Below are 18,792 nucleotides of genomic sequence, written 5' to 3'. Positions count from 1 at the left end.
CTCCTTTAGTTGTTTATATGGCACCGTGAGTCTCATATTTTTAAATTCTTGTTAATTTTAAATTCATTAAAATATGAATAAAATATTAAAAACTAAAATAAACCAAAACAACCGCAAGAACCAAAAATGCGATTTGGCCTTTAATTTTTGTATTAAACCATATAATATTATGGCTAGATGGTCCGTCAGAGCTAGGAATACAATTAGGCAATGTCCTGAATTGAAACAGGCACATTGGCACTAGTTTTATTTACCACAAAGATGTTTAATTATGGTCTTAATTAATGAAAAATCATGGGCATCATCCACGTACATTTTCCCACTATAGTTCATTATTATTTGAGCATTTTCTTGATGGCATATGGATTAGCACCCACAAGCTTATCAGTTGAGCCTCCTCCTTTCATCATGAGGAAAGTAGGCATGGCTTTAATTTCCATCTTGAGGGCAACTCCCTGGTAAAAGGTTTACATCATGCACACAATTAAATAAGTAAAATGTATGAAAAAACTGAAGATAAACACATTACATCTAGCATTCTGATTGATAGAGACATGTCAACAAACTTCAAAAATACCCAATTGACACAGAAAATGGTTTTCTATGATGAACTCTAGATTTTTTTTTTGTGAAAATTATTGTTTGTCCAATTTATTTATAATCTATAACTCTCTATTATTAGAAATTGAATTATATTACAGATATTGATATGTGAATTAGTTAGTTTTATTATTTTCTAAATATTTATTTAATAATATGTTTTCCAAGAAATATATTTAATTTTTTTAGATGGCTTTTATATTTAAAATAAACATTTGCCTTGTGTTTCATATAGTATACTAAACATGCAAGTGATCGTGTGACACCATATTGCAGAGTCTAGACCATTTATTTTAATTCCCACCACCAATATTATAATATGCTTCTCTTAAAAGGAAAAAGATATTTAACCTTGAAAACAGACAGAGATGATCTGGTATCCAACTTATATTTTTCTATGAGCCATGACCTCTCATTTAAACTCAATAAAATGTATATATATAGAGTACCTCATCAACATCCACCAAGAGAAACAGAATATCTTGGTGAGTTAAATGCCGAATTACCCCCTAAAATTGTATCATACTTTTGATTTACTTTTAAATCTTTTTTTTTAGAAAATTAAGGATATTAATTAAATTTATTACTAATTTGCCCCCCACCGTTAGAGTAGGAGACATTCCATCCATGACTCTGTTAAATAAGTCACGTTTATGGTACCTGACACACTTTCCCTCTCTTTTCCTCAAAAACCCAACTCAAACCAAACCCAGTTACAGAGAGCTGAAGAAAATGGGGAGGAATACGACGATGCTGATGAGCATGGCAGATCAGAAAAGTAGTGCCAAGGTGACATCAGCGTTATTGCCGGTGAACATTCCTTCCCATTTTCTTTAGCTCTCTGTAACTGGGTTTGGTTTGGGTTTGGGTTTCTGAGGAAGAGAGAGTGGAGCAGAGAGGGAAAGTGTGTCAGGTGCCATACACGTGGCTTATTTAACAGAGTCATGGATGGAATGTCTCCCACTATAACAGTGGGGGGCAAATTGACAATAAAATTTAATTCATATCCTCAATTTTTCAACAACAAAAAAAGATGGGGATAAAACGAAAGTATGATACAAGTTTAGAGGGTAATTCAGCATTTGACTCTATCGTGGTAGTTGAAGACCAATTCCTCAAAGAATGAATTCATGGCAACAGAGGGCATGCACCAGGCAGCAGTAAAATGCACCATCACCTGCAATAATCTCAAGTCAAGCAAATTACACCAAGCTCCATTTTCCCAAACTCAGTTTCAAACTGAGAACAATATAGATTATTAACAGAGTTTTTTAAGTACCAAAATATGGTAAGGAAGCAAATTAACATACACAGAGACAAAATAATAATAATAATAATAATAATAAACTCACAGGGCAGCCTTGATTGGCAGCTTGAGTGATAAAGAAATCCCATAATTCCTCAGAGTTCACTCTGACAACCCTTGACTTCTTGAGCTGCCGCTGATCATGCACATCCATATATCTTAGTTGCTCCTAGCTACCCTGCTCCTCCTTCTTCATCTTTTTTTCTGGAAAGATGGTGCAACTTATATAGAGGTTTGGAGTTAATTGGCCTGCCCACTGATGGCTATACTGCCTCTCTAATTAAAGTTAATAAAAATGGCGTCGTTTTTGGGTTGAAGACTTGGGGAGTTTTTAGAAGTTATGTAAGTTAAACGAAATAGTCTGAAATGACATATTTTAACCATAAGCACAACATCAACGTACATAAAAAACAAGTAAGGATATGAACTACATAGAAACCACAACAACCTTATCGAGGCATGCGTTGTACATTCAAATATGACTAACATAAGATATTTATCGTGCGAATGATATTGTAAACATGAAGAGATAATAGAAAATACATAGTGTCCGTATAATAATAACATCCGAACACTCGCATAAGAGAAAATCTGTACATATATGTATCAGAAACTGAAAAGTATCTCATATGTCACAATTTTTATTAATAAATAATAGCATGTTATATTATTACACTGTTAATGATTGTTGTGGTCTTGATTGACCGTCGGAGAAGTTATTATCAATCTATCTGTCGGTAAACAAAATATGTGGCACCACTTAAACGAGCTTTCAAACTTGAAGAAAACAAAGAGATCCAACCAAAAAAAAATCTTGATAAATGAAGAGACAGGAACCCATGCATTACTTTGCATACACGTCTTGTGTTTACAATTGAGGAGAAGGGATGCAACTATTTCCGGTATTATTTTTCAATCAATCTGCATATCAATGATTAGATGCAGAGATAGGAACCCAGCAACTATTTTGAAGGATAGAAAAAGTTTTATCTTTCTTCGTAGTAGTTCACTTTTTCTGGGAACTTTTTGAGCCAAGCCAAGATATACTTGTGTTTAAGTCAAAATATTTTAAACATGTAGAGACCCCATACCTTGTATAATTGTATTGGCACACAAGTTGATAAGACCCACGTCTTTGTCAAATTATAACGCCTTGATTTTTTATTTTTTGAGGAACTTTTCTAATAACACGCCTTGAATTTTTTATTTTTCTCTTTTTTTTCACGACACTAAAATAACGAGTTATTATTGGCACCATAAGTTTCCGGTATAAAAATATAATGAAGAAATTTCACTTCAAGAAGGAGTGCATGATGACTTGTCGAAGTGTCAATAATAGTACTATTAAAATGCACCACATCTACATTTCATTCAAAAAAAAAAAAAAACACATGGACTATCCAAAAAATTGGGGAATCTATAAGATTCCATGTGGGCTGATGCACAAAGGGTTGGGCTACTGCAATTTGAGGTTATGCATAAATGATTGGGCCTTGTATAATGACTAATTTATCCCTTGAGAGGATATCCTTTTGGTGGTCAGTAGTAGCCTGCAATTTCCTAAAGGATATAGCTGAAATTCTTGCCAACCCACTCTTTTTGGTCGCTCAAGCCTACCATTTCCTTAGCCAATTCTTGTACAATGGCTCGTTTGGCAAACTTAAATGGAGTCTCTGAAACACTGCCAGCCATACCAAGGCTTCCAGGCATACAAGGGACCCAAAAGAGAGTGAGCATTGTTGGCTTTATGGGCAAGAAAAAAGATGATTTTCAGGAACAGCCACTACAAACTACAAGAAGACTAGCATTAGGCCTCGCCTCTATTGCACTTGTTGGGAACTCCTGCAATGGAGTCTCTCTTGCTGAGGGCAACGGGTTCTGGATCGACGGCCCCCTGCCCGTGCCTTCTGCTGAAAACAGTAAGTTTTCCTACTGAGCAGTTTAAGTGTTGTAACATTTGCTACATTGTCATTCACTCCAAGCTGCTTCAAGCCTTAACTTGTTTCCAAAAATTTCAGCCGAACTTTTCTTTACTTGCAACCCATGTTTTCGTCGCAGAAATTGCAAATGAGAAGACGGGGACTCGTTCTTTTCTGAAAAAGGGTCTCTACATGGCAAACATTGGAACCAAAGGGAGGAAGTTTAGGCTTAAGAAATATGCATTTGATCTCCTGGCAATGGCAGATTTGATTGCACAAGATACCCTAAACTATGTTAGAAGGTTCCTGCGGCTAAAATCCACATTCATGTACTTTGATTTCGACCAAGTTATCTCTGCAGCACCAGTCGATGAGAAACAACCTCTCACTGATCTTGCTAATAGATTGTTTGACACCGTAGAAAAGGTATCAAAATGAACACATAATTTATTGTTTAGATTCCATGCAGCTGCTTGAGAATTCCTTTTACTTTCTGTCAACAGCTTGATGGCGCTGTGAGGCAACGCAACCTATCCGAGACTGAATCATATTATAAAGACACAACAGTTATTCTCCAGGAGGTCATGGATCGAATGGCATGAAACTCCAAATATGTCCCTCTGATAAGAGCAAGATTAGTTGAACTGCACATCTAGTTCTATCAGTTTCAAAGTTCACTCTTTGTCGGATTGAATTTGCAAATGTAAAAGCAGATAACTTGTACATGACAACAAGGCTGAGTTATGAGCCTTCGAGATTATGGCTATGAGAATGCACTCTATTTTTTGCTTCTAGTCCCTTTTACCTCGACAACATCGAAGAAGTAATCAAGAATTACTTTAGAAGATTAAGGAGGAAAATGTTATTGAGAAATCAAGCTCAATACAATCACTAGTTAGAATAGAAAATTCTCTCAGCTTAGTTATACAAATACACTATCTTCACTATACAGATAAGCCTATGTTAGAATCACTCCCAAATTTTCACTTTATGATACGATTGGTGCAGATACAAATCACTGGTTACTTCAAATAAAAAAGAAACCTTCGATCAAAGATCAACCGTAGCTCAAACGTGAATCTGGAAGCCGCATATTGGTCTGACGTCGTGGAATTCCAATATCACAAGCATTTACTCGTGAAGCAAAACGAAGTGAACAGAGTGATTCACCCGCTGAAGAGGGCTCAGGAGAGATGTTTACGACCATCAATGTCTTTGAGTCTCCTCCTAGGCATGGCTGGTCAATATTAGATTTAAGAGTTTAGAATGTCTTCAATAATCCAAAAAAAAAAAAACGAAAGATGAAAACAGCAACCAGGATTTTGTTAACACTCAACAGCCAAGCACAATAAGATAACAGAACTAAATTCTTTTACGATTCAAGTGTGATTTAACTAAAGGAAACTTCTTAAGAGTGAAAATTTCAGGCCTTTCAAGAAGAACATATGGGATGGGATGTTCCAAAAATAAACTTAAATCATTTTCATATATCACTTAACAAGTAAACAACAACCTGAAGAAGATATGTAAGCTTTGAGTTCCGAAATGGTACGTGGTCCTCCTTCTTTGCCAAGGCAAATATTACATCACTTAAAGATGAGAGACTTTTGTTGATGGCCTGAATAAAATAAACATACATACATGTAATTACCAAAAACAAAATGAAAATGAGAACATATAAACAAAATAGATTATGAAGGTTTCCGTAAAATACTTGAGTTTCTTTCAGTCGGTCCCCAGTTGACCCACTTTTAGAAAGTCGTTCACTCCCGGCAAGATCAATAAGATTCAGGACACCTTGTACTTGTTGTTCAGTACTCTAAGATGAAAGGGTAAGTTAAGAAAAGTAAGCACAATAATACAAATATGAACAAGACAGAGTCAAAACATTAGCACATGAATACAGTAGAGTATTTATACATAAAAGAGATGTTGCTACCTCATTGACACCAGATATGCGTAGTGTGAAGACAAAATGGCTTCTTGACGATTGCTCGTTCATTTGGGTTTTGCCTACAGACCTGTTAGGAACCAAGTAGAAGATAAGTAAATCATTTTTTTTTCTCCTTTCATTTTGCTTGGTAAGTACTAAATTACATAGACAACAAGAAAAAGTACGAGTAAAAACATCACTTGTGATGTATGTGGATCAGTTGCCCACCTTTCTTTCAAAAGCAATTTTCTTCCTCAAATAATAACAACATTTTCAATTCATTGAGTTAGAGTTGTATCCCCAATGTCAAGCATATCGTTAGGGAAAGTTCAGAAAGGATATACAAACATGCACAAAAGAGGAGTAAGAAATACAAAACTAACAAGCATGGGAGGATATGTCAGTCAAGATTACAGGAGGTAATAAAAGAGAATTAGTATTTAGATTTACAACCTGCTATGTGCAGCCCGCTCTAAGAGAAATGAGACCTCTTTAGCAGTGCGCACATCCACAATGGTAAGATCAGATACATGAGTGTTTCCATTTCCATCATGTTTGATCGTATATTGCTTTCCACCAATACCATTTTCTGTTCGTAACATATCTGAAGATGATCGATTTGGTGATAATAGATCACGAATAGTTTCATTATATATTTCCAACATCGACACCTACATATATTGTCAAAATAAGTGAAAATTACATATAAAAAGAATGCAATGATTAATACATTCATATAACTAGAATAACTGAGAGAGAGAGAGATTCCACTCACCTGCATTTCATATTTCCAACCTTGTGGTTGAAGTGATTGTCTGGTTTTAAAAATTTGTTCTAGTGAACGGGGTATCAGCCCTTTTTCCTCTGGATCTCCTGGGTTACCCATCATGGTATAGGTTTTCCCTGATCCTGTTTGTCCATAGGCAAAAATACAAACCTGAAACAAGAAGCCACCATCATCAGGCTAAATGTGCATAATGCTTGTGATACCCTGGGGGGGGTATATTAAATATAGGTATATTATAAAAAGAAAGTTTCAAGTTATCAACCCATAATAACAAAAATTATGGGATAATATTATAACAAAGTACAAGAAAAATGTGCATTCTAAGAAGCTTCACATATTTATCAAAATAAATTTTAAACGACACTAAGAATTTTAAGGCTTTCTACCAAAACTATCAAGACAGCTTTGAAGGCAAAATTAATTTAATTAGACATTAAATGAGTTGCTTGGCATGAAATGCAATAGTCACTTAAAGAATACAACAAGCTTTTCATCACCTTATAACCATCAAGGGCACTTTGAACAAGCTGCGAAATGTCTTCAAATACATCTTCTTGTGATACATCAGGCATAAAAACTTTGTCAAATGTGAAAGAATGTTTTTGCCCTGATGACAAATACAGACAATATGTGAGTTTGATCAACAAAAAGCACAGGAAAACATGCAAGAATAAGACTTGTTATCTACTACTATTTTTCAAGTAATGTACCAGTTTGCACTAAATCAATGCCCCGTCCGAGAGCATCCATTGCTGTTGGATAAGAGATAACCTTCCCTTCTGTGCTAGGACCATCATCAGCCAACAGAGGTCGCACTCTACAGAATACGCGGATGTTCCCTTTCAGTTCCTACAGAATGAGAGATTTAGTATGGTGCAGACAAAGTAGCTGATAAAAGCAATCGCAGAAGATTTACCAAGATGGTATTGTGCAACTTTTTACGCAGCATCTCTCCATCAATAAGCTTAAATTCTGCATCTGCCAGGCGAGTTTGTAACTCACTTATAAGTTTCTTTTGCCCTTCATATTCTGCTCTTGTTTCCAGTGTAGATAAGTCGGACATCTAGGAGAAACATAATTATACTTAGAAAATTTAACCAAAATGATGAGCAAGTGGTTCAACCATTTCATTCCAAAACGAAAGTGTACATAACCAATATGTCATACATAGTCCATGCAACATATAATAACCAGATATTATCACCTGTAGTTTCCCCTCTGCAGTCAGTAGTTGGTCCTTCAAAGTCCTTATCTCGTTACTTTGTGACAGACATCTTTCCTGAAGAATACCCAGCATTGTAATATGTTAGCAAAAAATAGAAACAAAACCTACATAAGAAGAAAGATAGAATTATATAAACAACCTCCAGTTCGTCCTTTTTTGATGTGAGGTTATCCAAGTCAAAACAAGATTTTTCCATCGACTCTTTATACTTTGTATATTCAGCTGTTAGAGTCTGCACTTGGAGTTGATGTCGATCACGATCATCTCTCACCTGTTGCAACTCCATCCGAAGGCATGCAACTTCATTTACCAAAGAATCCCTCTGCTTTATAGCATCATCTTGAGATTGCTGTATCCATCCATCAAATAAAAGTTAGAGACGGCTCATTTTCAAAAGGAGGGCAAGAGAGAACACAGGACAAAACTCAACTTTTAGATTACATACTATTTGATCCATTCCTTATACCAAGCTAAAAAATGCACTGACGAAACTCAAGTCACGACTACAAATAATAATAACTGTCTTATCGGTGCTACAATAAAGTTGACTACAAGATCGTTCCCTAAAACTTGAATTTATATTGGAAAGGGAAAAAAAATTTCTTCTAGACCCTTGAATGCAAAAAGTTTCTCAAAAATATAGTCAGTAATTAAAATGCCATTCATGAAAGGCCTATTAGGGCCTACTGGCAACATAAAGGAAGAAAGACCTCTACCATCTACAACATCATCATTCCCAATGAAGGCAGGATACAATCCTAAGGGAGTGCAATATCTGGTCTTTAGTCAAAACTTAAAAGTGCAACTGATAAGCACATTCAACAACAATATAATCATTAAAAGTTTTTCCTTCTCTAGATACTTCATCAGGGAACTACAGTATGCAATTAGAAACAGTTCATACTAAGAAACTCACCCTCGTCACTGAAAGTTGACCCCTTAACATGCTCAGGTTCTCCACCATACTAGTCTTTTCCTTCTCTACGCGCTTAAGGTCTTCCTCAACTGTAGAGAGGTCCATGTGCAGTTTACTATTATATTGTTGCAAGCTAGCAATGTAGTCTTGCAATCGTTTGTACATATCATTCAGTGAAGTTATCTGAGGAATTCCCAAAAAGAAAAGTATTCAGATTAAAATATTTATAAGGAAACTCTATACTTATCAATAATGAGGAAAAAGAAGTAAAGGAATAGATATTCTACTTCACCTTCTGATTAGCACTTGAGAGCTCTCTTTGGACTCTCCCAAGCTCATCCGAGAGGGAATTTTGCGATCGCTCAATTTCAAGCCTAGCCTCCCTTTCTCTAGTGAGAGATTCCATTGCAGTCTGATTGTCATGTACAAGAATGTTAAATAATCTACATCAGTCAGCTAAAATCAGACACATTGGATATCCGACCCACCCTACTTACCATCTTATCCAATTCTTCTTTTGTAAATTTCTCTTCTACAGAAGCAAAACTTTTTCTCAGCTCCGCAATGATTGAATTCAATTCTTCTTCCTTGTTTTTGAATAAGATCCCTATAATCAAAATAAATATAAGTAATTTCTTCAGCAACTGCATTGAGAATACGAACACAAAAAAGATGTCAATCATACCCATTTCATTGCATTGCCGCTCTGACACTTCAACACTATTCTGTAACTTCTCGCGCTCAAACAGATAGCTTCCTTCAAGCTCTTGGAACCATTTTATACAAAGTTTCAGCCTTTTAATATACTCAGTCAGAGTGTCACATTTTTCCTAGAAAATCAATCAATATGAAACATGATAAAATTGAAAAAAATCCAAAACGCATTTCAGGTGAACTAATCCAAATAAAACAAAATTACCATTTATTCAAAAGCTCAAAAGTTCAGAGAAAAAATCACATATTTTAAGAAGTAAAAGCTCACTGACCTTGAGATTGAACCTGTCCTTCCTTCTGGGTCTCTCATTCAACAATGCTTCAACATCCTCTCTGGTAAATTCAATACCATCACACTCCGAACCCGCATTACTCGCCGGAGCGCTACTCGGACCCAAGTCTTGTCCCCCATTTACCACTGAAAACGCGTGTCGGACTCTCCCATTTCTCGCAGTGCCCACCATTTTTTTCCCCCTCTAAAACTTTTGCCACTTTTCACACCCACTTCAATACTTCATCACCAACACCAACACTTGTAAAAAAAAAAAACACAACTTTCAAGAACACAATCTACAACCCAACAAAGAAAGACACACCCAAAAGCAACCCAAGAAAAATACGTGGAAAGTGATCGAAACCCGTCTTGAAAATGTTATATTTGGTGCCCTAGCTCTGTGTCTCCAGAAACCCACAAAAAATTCACCAAGAAATCAAATGAAGCACACATTCCAAAACCCAAATGCGAAAACTAGAAGGAACCCATGAAAAACAAGTGGATGGTGACTAAAAACCAAGGCTTGGAATTGCTATATTTGATGGGGTTGTAGTTTTAGCTTGTAGGAGTAGCTGGTTGTATCTTATGGGAAATGAAGACTGAATCTGTCTCTTGAAAAATATTTGAATAAGCAGAAGAAGAATAATAAGAGGGAGAGAGAGAGAGAGAGAGAGAGAGAGAGAGAGAGAAAGTGTTGTTGTGTGGGGCCATGAATTGCATTCAAAGCAAACAGTGAAATCTCAGCCGTTGCTTCAACGAGCAGGAAGATGGATGATCCCCAAGCAAGAAACCCAGTGATAGCAAAATATTTGTTTTCGTTTGCCAAATTAAAAAACAAATCTTTAATCTTCTTTAAAATTTAAAAATAGTTGAATTTATTTATTTGATTTTGTGATTATTTCATTAGTTTATTGGCTGTTGTTGGGTAAGGTTTGATTTTACTGCCGTTGGCATTTGAATGTTTTTGAATTGGGGATCAGGCGGTACCATCTTCAACAGTTTCATTGGAACAATGCAATGCCTAAACTACCCTTATGTTTGTTTTCATAATTTTATTTCCCGAATTGATTTTTAAGTTCAGTTCCAAAAAATACATTTGGCATAAAAAGAATTGAAATACTTTCAATTAACTACAATTTTTTTAAATTTGTCAAATGACATGCTATTTAGGTCATATACTAGCATGTATCGCTCAAATTATCTTTTCATCCACCCTTTAATGAGTATAAAATAGAATGATTAAAATGAAAATGGGGAAAATTATAAGGACTATATATGTCATTTTGGCCTACTTTTTATAATATAATATAAAATATGATTATCCTGAAATTGAGTGAACATTGGTTTTCAATATTTGATTTCAACTTTTGAATTCCTTTTTTCTGTTTCAAGAGATGAATTCTAAACTACGTTTGAATGCGTTTTTAATAAGAAAATTCTGTGTCAGGTTATACATTAATTGGTTTTTTAGATTGCTTTTGTTTTGAGAATGCTATATCACCATCTTTGGAGTTTTGAAAGGATGAACCAAAATTGTCAGAATGCATCACATTTTGACCCAACAATAAACACAAGAAATTAAGAAGTCGCTTTTGGGGTTTCACAATCATTGACAGAAAAAAAAAACATTACATATGTATTCATCCAATGAGAAAAAAAAACCATGTTTTTCTTGTTTATACTTTTTCGAACAAAATAACTTAATTAAAATACGTGCATATAGCTACATACCGATCGGTTTAAATCTCTATAGTACCTGTGTGTCTGAGTTTTCTCTCCTCTTCTTTTCTAACTTTAACAAAAATTATAATAATCATAATAATAAATAAAATAAAGTTGCATATAGCTTGGCCTAAATTACATTTCCAAATGATGGTTTGGTTGGAATTGAGCCAGAGTTAGAGGTAATGATTATAAAGTATTTTGTCTCGTCAAATTAAAAGACAAAAAGAATTCAGTAATGATTATCCCAATAATTCAAGTTGAATGATGAATTCTTAGCAGTTGTCACATTCTTAAATTAGAAACATTTGGTGCAACTAATTTTTTATAGTATTATTTATGGTTCTTCTCTCTTTTGCTGTAGCTTAAGCAAGCAACTCAAGGCCAGCTCCAGCTCTCCCCAAACTTTTTCCCACCAGATAAGATTTAATAAATAAATAAATAATCTAAAGATCTTATCTTTACTTGCTTGAAATGGAGGTAAAGTATTTTCACTTTTAATTTTCCCGGAAAACTTTAAATTTTCTACCAATTATTTTCTTTGGAAACAAACAAAAGGATGTAAGTTCCCATCAGGCGGGGGTGTGTGCAACTAGTTTGTTGGTATTCCCTTTTCATTTCTTGGTGCTCAGCTCCCATTCTTGTTGTCACTTTCTCATCTCATCTAATCACCTTTTTAGGAAGCTTCTTGTTTAGCCATTGCTAATTAATGAACTAAACTCCTTCTCTCTCTCTCTCTCTCTCCAAAGTTTTTATTTTATTTTTTATTTTATTTTCATGAAATCTTTGTAAAGATATATACCAAACGTGTTTTTATGCAATCTGAAAAGAAAAAGAAGATAATTTCAAGGTGATATAGATGCTATCGGGATGATCACTTTTTTTTTTTCATTATATGCTGCTGATTACATATGGCTTTCTTTACCAAATGGAATAAAGTCCTAAATTCTTTGTCTATATTTTGATGTTCATAGCTTGCCTTTCTAATTAGTAATTAGGTAACATGTGAGATGTCGGGTGACATTAATCAAATTTTAAATGTCAGGCAGGTGGTTGCCTAATGATCCATATTAAGAAGGAATTTTTCTTTAAACAAATGCTATTCTTTTTCTTTTTTTTAGGAATCTTTCCTATTGAGAGGAACAATAATATATTAAACTTTTACACACTGTACCAATGCTAGGACTCGAATTTAGGATCTTGCCTGAAAAAGCAATTACTTCAAACTACTACACTAGTGAGTCCTTTGGAAACAAGTGATATCCTAAATACTCTAAATTAATTTATTCTACATGAAAGGGGACTCAAATTTAAGTACAAAGGGCAAGCTCATTGCCCCGGCCAATTTGCGGTATAAAACATTCAAATCTAATCAGCCAAAATAACACAAATTGAACAAAATACTATCTATCTTTCTCTCTCTTTCTTATCATTTTCATATAAGAACCTCAAATTCTATTTCATATTTCTGATAGCTTATGATTTCTTTCTTTTTTCTTCTCCGGCTGACTTTTTTTTATTTATTTTTATTTTTAGGTTTCTCAATAAAAACTAATAATTTCTGTGCAAGTGCCGTTTGGCTTGTTTCAATTCAATGAATGCATTTTCGGGACCAAGGAGCCTCTGAAGTTATAAGCTCCACGCTCCACTTTGTTGCACACAATGAGTGTGCAACATTACGCACGCGGGTGAAAAAATGTTAAATGCTTTTACCATTTACGCAATTTTAAATGTTTGGTATAAAGTTAGTTTGACATGATATGCCTAAACAGATTCTTGATTCTCTTTTTCAATTTATCCATAGGAAAGTAAATGATATTGCACACCAACTTGTTCGATTTGGTCTGTATAATGTGGATAATTTTATTTGGTTTGAGGTGTCTCCTGATTTTATTCAGGACACCCTATTATGTCATTCTTTGAGTCGAAATCAGGCGTTTTATTCCCGCGTTACAATTCTTCATTTTATCAATAAAATTTCTCTCGTCCTGTCAAAATTTTCTAAAAAAAACAAACATGATATGCGTAAATGGTGAATGCATTTAACATTCTTTTCACCTACATAAAGTAACATTATTAAATGTTTGGTATAATTCAGGTGAAAAAATTGACAACGGAGCAACATAATAAAGATATAAAATGTCGTTATAATTGCTGCGGACCAAATTTGCATGTGTATTTACCATTATTTCCAAAATATATTTGAGTTGTTCACCAAAAGAAAAATAATATACCTAATTAAGTGAGGAATTGATCTAACTATAGATATACTTTTTCTTTGGTGAGAAACAAATAGTTATATAAGTCCTCAAGCAATTTATATATATAAATCCCCCTAGTATTGTCTTATATTGTTGCCAAGTGTTTATTGTTTTATGTGAATGCCAACTCGAACAAAACCCTAATGCTTGGGCGGCTCCAAACTCCAACACAACTGGTTGACCACAGAACTTGTTTACCAGTCAAAATCCTCCAAGTTTGTGAGTTCTATGGCGTCCCATATATTTGGATTTACTTATATTATATGGTCGCCTGCACCATAAGCTCAAAAAATATGAGTTGCACCATAATACACTAATATAAATATTTTAAAATTAAAAAATGATTCACTTGTGTAGTGATTTTGAGTAATTGTTCTTTTAGGGAATGTCAGGGTTCGAGTCCTAGTATCGGTATAGTGTGTGTGAATTTAGTATGCTATTGTCCCCTCTCAATAAAAAAATGTCTTCAAAAAAATATTAAAAATAAAACGTTATCCAAATGAGTTTTAATATGATGTGAACAAAGTCAATTAAGTAGTCTATCTATTTTTAATAATAGACATGTCATGAAAGGATGTGTTGAATGAATCAAAATGTGTTGATTGAGTCTAATTATATTTGTCTAGTTGAATTTAGTTGAACCAAAAATGCTTATCACCGATAAACAAAACATTAACTGAAAAGTCTAAAACTTATTCTATGGACTATTAGACTGCCGATGTGATCCACATTTTGATAGCTTTTTCATTACAAATTTACCCATATTTGACATTATATTAAAGCATTTGGCTCTATATTAATTTTAATTTCGTAGTATTTCTTTTGAGACATTCATCTTGTATGAAGAAGAAAATGTCACATTAAATTAGAACGCATCTAAAAATTATCCAATTTATCCTAACTATTAATTTATCACGTTCAAATATATAAGAATCTAAATTCATTTACATATTTTGCATTTATATGTCTACCCATTTTATTCTATTTTATTGTCAATAGAACTCCAAAATATGAAAATACTATCGAATAATCAAGCATAACACAACCTAAATCAAACATCTTCTAATACCATAAAAACTTATGTCAAACAAACATATTAGATAGAAATGTCCAAAAAAATGAACCAAAAAACATATATGAAAAAGAAATAAGTTAAAAGTTAAAAGATTTTTCAAAAATAAAAAAATAACTAAAAACATATTTCACAAAAATAAGGTGACGTGTCGCTATCATGTTTTCCATATAACTACTAACTCAGCTTGTTTAATGGTGGTGTTTCATAGACCCGACATGATGAAACTTAACATGCACATATAATGTCATTTTATTTGTCATGTCGACTGCAACATTGTCCAATCTAATTTTATTAATGTTTATGTTCGCTATGTGGTCCAAATCCAAATATATTTGGATTGGAAATTTGGCTTGGATCAGTTTTGAGCTGGATTGGATAGTTTAGATATTTTTGAGTTGCTTGGGCTTTTTTGGACTTCAAACATTGTAACTCAATTCAACATCAATCCAATACTTATTCAATGCCATAATCCAACATAACGTGATTATGTATTTTTATAACTCACGGAAAAATAAAAAAAACTCAAACGTAACTATGATGTTAAAGTGTGTGTGAGAAATCTCTCTTCTTATAGTTTAGATTATAGTTTGTACTAATTTTTTTGTTTAATAATATTAATAACTCAAACGTAACTCCCATGTTAAGAGCAGTTCCAGCGGTGAGCCTAGCGTAGGCAAAAGGCCCCCCTAAGCTCCCAAAACCCATTTCAATGGTGAAATCCAGCCCAAAAAAGAGGTGGGGTCCTCAAGCCCCGGCGAGCCTAAAGGCAAAACTTGTTTGGGCAAGGTGACCTCATGCTAATGTCAGTGTGATGTCGATTGCCAATTTAAATACCAAAAAAATTGAAACAAAATATCATTTTTCTATAAATATCTAGCCATGTTTTTCACTTTCCACACCAAAACTCCATACAAATTCATCTCATCATATTTTATGTGAATAGTGGTTGCCCTTGGGTTACCATGAAAATGGGATGGGAATGCATAAAAAAAATTGCTATGGCATACACTATTCACGTGAAAAAGTGATTGCTCTTGCCTTTTGTTATGACAAATGGGTGGAAGTCAGGGACGGAGCCACCTTTAGGCCAGAGGTGGCCTTGGCCCCTCCAATGTTTTTTAAGTTTTCACCAATCAGGGCAATGTATTATAAAATATTAAAGGGATTTTGCATGTTTAAAGTTAATGGCTACCCTAATAAATTCATTTTGAGTAATAATGTGAAGTTATATTGGCTTTTCTTTGCTGATTTTTATATCTTTCTCTTTTGGGTTTTAGTAGATATTAATTTCTTTAGTATAAATATATATATATATATATACTTGGATAGATTTAGTTGGAAAATCTTAATTCTTATCATAACTAATCAAATAGGTTAAAAAGACTTGATAAAAAAACAATTAAAATGGCCATAGAGCTTAACCTATTTCAAAATAAGTTTAATATACATTTTTTTTTCTTTCTACAATCTATATTTTTCTTCTTACTCTAGATGTTTGGTACATGTTAATCATGGTTCCGTCCTTGGGTGGAAGTGCTCTAAAAGCCAATGGGGTCTAGCGAAGTGAAAAAAGGCATTGAATTGCAAACTAGAGGTCTAAGGTTCAAACCCCCATGACATCATAGTTGTGTGTGTGAGAAATCTCCCTTTCCTATAATTTAGACTATCACTTGTATTAAAATAATAATAATAATAATAATAACTTAAACGTAGCTACAATGTTAAAAAAATACAAAAATTTTAAACCAACAACAAAACACAGTGCAAAACATTTTCTACCCACAAAAAAAATAAAATTGAAGTTGGATAAAAAAAAAACTGACAACTAATCTAATTGGATCAATCTTCATACTTAACGTTGTCTAGAGTAGATGTGCTCTCTATACTGCACCCGAGTTCAAATTTTCTTCCTCGTAGTTTAGAATAAATTAAAATAGAGTATTATTTGTATAAAATATATATATACACTATTCGTGTGTATTCAGACAAAATAAATAAATAAATAAATAAAACTCCTCATGTGTGTGGGCAGCAAAAAAAAATTTCTTTTCTTTGAGGGCAACAAGTTATGAACCTATTATTCTCTATTCTAATTATAATCAATAGATACTCCATCCTTTTTTGTCACTTAAGCTATTATGAAGACTTACAAAGCGGTTCGATTCAATTCAAGTTGAGGAAAAGAAAAAAGAATTAGTTAAGCAACAACAAAAAACATTTGATTGGTTTGATAGAACTGAGTAAGTTGGCTTAGTTTGTACTTAATAACCTGTCTAATTCATATTTATTCAGGAAAAAAAAAAAACCTCTTTTCTTTGTAAATGAAGAAAAAGGGAAAAATATGCAATCCATATGAATGCCACCAACCCTATCTCACCTTTTTGTCGTCAAACTTATCTTTATTGTTTGTGATTCTCTAACTTTAGCGTCGTTCACTATGTGTGAGCTACTTGATACGACAATAAGCTCATAGTCGTCTAAATTAATATGGAAAAAGGCAAAAAACAAAATGGAGATGCGGGGTATCGATCCCCGTACCTCTCGCATGCTAAGCGAGCGCTCTACCATCTGAGCTACATCCCCTTTGCTTGTTGATTCTTCTTTTGTAGCTAATATATCATGCATACCATCGGATATCAGATGAGATCAGATTTGTATGAAAGTACATCATAACACAATCTATGTTACAAGTAAGTCAAAATAAACAAGTCATCACTAGCAGTATATTTTGGTTTAACTTACACTGCTTCCTTATCTTTCATGGTCAGACGATTAATATCACAATCCAAGGGGTTGATCTTGTGGATTTTGATTTCCAAAAGTAGGTCATTAGTCACAGAGGCCTCTATTCTTCTCCAATCTGCATCTTGTGGGAGCTCAAGCTTCCTAACATACCCATGTTCCCACCAATTCCCACTTCTCCAATCTTTTGTGCTCTTGGACTCTCCTCCTTGCTGCTTCCACTGCCCACTAATTTCCACAACCTTCCCATTTTCTGCATAGACCTGAACATTGTTTTTCCCATCTCCTGTTTCACCAAATCAAAAATACTGTTCTGTTTCATTGCACTCTTGAATTTTTAGTTTATAGTTCAAAAATCTTCATATATATATATATATATATATATATATATAAACCATTTGGAGCCCAACATTAAATGTTCAATTACCAAAAGCCACAAAACCTAACATATATGTTTGATAAAAAGGTCCCCTTTCCTTGTCTCTGAAAACTCAAAAGGTTTACTTGTGAATTAAGGAATAATACCACCTATATTTCTTAGGTTTCTATATTGCAGCCTGCCAAAATAATATACACAATTCAACCATGCAGTCTCCTTGGTTCATGATGATTTGAATCACTAAGATATATATTAGAAGTATTTGGAAATCTTACCTGGTAGATCTGCTTTTAGTACATAATCTTGATCTGTTTGAAACCAGTCAACAGTACTGCTTTGACCAGAGCTTCTGAGACCAGCCAACAAGATATCTGCATCAAACTCCCACAGTGGGAAGGCATCAGAAGGATCAAAAAATTTCCCAAACAAGAATGGACTGAACAATGATCCTCCACCAAAAACCTTGTGCACTGCTGGACTGCCTTGAGACATGAACTTCTTGAACACATCTTCTCTCAATAAAACACACCATTTGTGTGGAGTTTGATCATCTGTTAGAACTTCAAGCTGCTTGCGAGTAGTAGTCATTGAATTGAAGATTAGAGAAACTGAACTTTTGAGTCTGTGGTGGAGAGAGGTTTGAGGCTTGTTGGTTCTTATAGTGTGGGAGAAGCACTTTTGAGAAAAGTAGAGCACAAATTCCCTCAGAATACTTGAAGGGCTGTAAAGCTAATTGGAATATTTCTTTTTCTTGATCCTTCCTCATTGGTGACAAGAAATTACATGTGGCAAAATGGAAGAGGTAATTGACAAAAGGTCCATTCAACCTTGAAACTCGTGGATTGATTGTTGCTTGTGCAGAACATAAAGAAAACTCAGGCTTGCTGTTCACATGAAAAAATACATGACATCCTTGAAGAAAAAAAAAAACTCAATGAA

At 34.0% G+C, this 18,792-nt stretch overlaps 4 protein-coding genes and 1 non-coding gene across 6 annotated transcripts; 1 reads left to right on the top strand and 4 right to left on the bottom strand.

Moving 5' to 3' along the window:
• On the bottom strand, nt 99–2,290 carry LOC109948390 (thioredoxin-like protein CXXS1). Its single transcript, XM_020561186.1, has 2 exons — nt 1,953–2,290; nt 99–455 (listed from the first exon to the last, which is right to left on the bottom strand). Exons 1-2 carry the CDS (start codon nt 2,058–2,060, stop codon nt 336–338), a joined length of 228 nt encoding a protein of 75 aa, XP_020416775.1. The 5' UTR covers nt 2,061–2,290; the 3' UTR covers nt 99–335.
• LOC18780368 (photosynthetic NDH subunit of lumenal location 3, chloroplastic) lies at nt 3,355–4,619 on the top strand. The gene is made up of 3 exons (XM_007212045.2): nt 3,355–3,825; nt 3,965–4,251; nt 4,329–4,619. The coding sequence occupies exons 1-3, from the start codon at nt 3,549–3,551 to the stop codon at nt 4,425–4,427; spliced, it is 663 nt and encodes a 220-aa protein (XP_007212107.2). The 5' UTR covers nt 3,355–3,548; the 3' UTR covers nt 4,428–4,619.
• On the bottom strand, nt 4,660–10,295 carry LOC18781469 (kinesin-like protein KIN-14N). Of its 2 annotated transcripts, none has more exons than XM_007213559.2 (16): nt 9,673–10,295; nt 9,372–9,516; nt 9,184–9,293; nt 8,979–9,098; nt 8,687–8,869; nt 7,910–8,119; nt 7,750–7,824; nt 7,462–7,608; nt 7,256–7,394; nt 7,043–7,152; nt 6,534–6,695; nt 6,212–6,429; nt 5,765–5,846; nt 5,540–5,644; nt 5,339–5,443; nt 4,660–5,062 (listed from the first exon to the last, which is right to left on the bottom strand). In XM_007213559.2, exons 1-16 carry the CDS (start codon nt 9,862–9,864, stop codon nt 4,883–4,885), a joined length of 2,283 nt encoding a protein of 760 aa, XP_007213621.2. In that variant the 5' UTR covers nt 9,865–10,295; the 3' UTR covers nt 4,660–4,882. The 2 variants fall into 2 exon arrangements, with proteins under 2 accessions (XP_007213621.2, XP_020416772.1); XM_020561183.1 differs by having other exon boundaries at nt 8,042–8,119.
• On the bottom strand, nt 17,243–17,315 carry TRNAA-AGC. The gene has a single exon. It is a non-coding gene; the product is annotated as a tRNA-Ala (tRNA).
• On the bottom strand, nt 17,353–18,792 carry LOC18779992 (21.7 kDa class VI heat shock protein). The gene is made up of 2 exons (XM_020561185.1): nt 18,129–18,792; nt 17,353–17,760 (listed from the first exon to the last, which is right to left on the bottom strand). Exons 1-2 carry the CDS (start codon nt 18,439–18,441, stop codon nt 17,471–17,473), a joined length of 603 nt encoding a protein of 200 aa, XP_020416774.1. The 5' UTR covers nt 18,442–18,792; the 3' UTR covers nt 17,353–17,470.

This window comes from Prunus persica, chromosome G4, assembly GCF_000346465.2.
Source record: "Prunus persica cultivar Lovell chromosome G4, Prunus_persica_NCBIv2, whole genome shotgun sequence".
NCBI classification, from domain to species: domain Eukaryota; kingdom Viridiplantae; phylum Streptophyta; class Magnoliopsida; order Rosales; family Rosaceae; genus Prunus; species Prunus persica.
This window is presented reverse-complemented; position numbering and strand designations above follow the sequence as displayed.

What these genes read in the sequence shown, in the direction of transcription:
- LOC18781469 (XM_007213559.2), bottom strand. Translation starts at nt 9,864, where the DNA reads ATGGTGGGCACTGCGAGAAATGGGAGAGTCCGACACGCGTTTTCAGTG. An exon ending in GTGCCCTTGATGGTTATAAG is followed by an intron (nt 6,696 to 7,042) that starts GTGATGAAAAGC and finishes TTCTTGTTTCAG; the next exon opens with GTTTGTATTTTTGCCTATGG. An exon ending in AGCTTACATATCTTCTTCAG is followed by an intron (nt 5,063 to 5,338) that starts GTTGTTGTTTAC and finishes AATATTGACCAG; the next exon opens with CCATGCCTAGGAGGAGACTC.
- LOC18779992 (XM_020561185.1), bottom strand. Translation starts at nt 18,441, where the DNA reads ATGACTACTACTCGCAAGCAGCTTGAAGTTCTAACAGATGATCAAACT. An exon ending in ACTAAAAGCAGATCTACCAG is followed by an intron (nt 17,761 to 18,128) that starts GTAAGATTTCCA and finishes TTGGTGAAACAG; the next exon opens with GAGATGGGAAAAACAATGTT.
- LOC18780368 (XM_007212045.2), top strand. Translation starts at nt 3,549, where the DNA reads ATGGCTCGTTTGGCAAACTTAAATGGAGTCTCTGAAACACTGCCAGCC. An exon ending in CGTGCCTTCTGCTGAAAACA is followed by an intron (nt 3,826 to 3,964) that starts GTAAGTTTTCCT and finishes TTTTCGTCGCAG; the next exon opens with AAATTGCAAATGAGAAGACG. An exon ending in TGTTTGACACCGTAGAAAAG is followed by an intron (nt 4,252 to 4,328) that starts GTATCAAAATGA and finishes TTCTGTCAACAG; the next exon opens with CTTGATGGCGCTGTGAGGCA.
- LOC109948390 (XM_020561186.1), bottom strand. Translation starts at nt 2,060, where the DNA reads ATGGATGTGCATGATCAGCGGCAGCTCAAGAAGTCAAGGGTTGTCAGA. An exon ending in CTGCCAATCAAGGCTGCCCT is followed by an intron (nt 456 to 1,952) that starts GTGAGTTTATTA and finishes ACCTTTTACCAG; the next exon opens with GGAGTTGCCCTCAAGATGGA.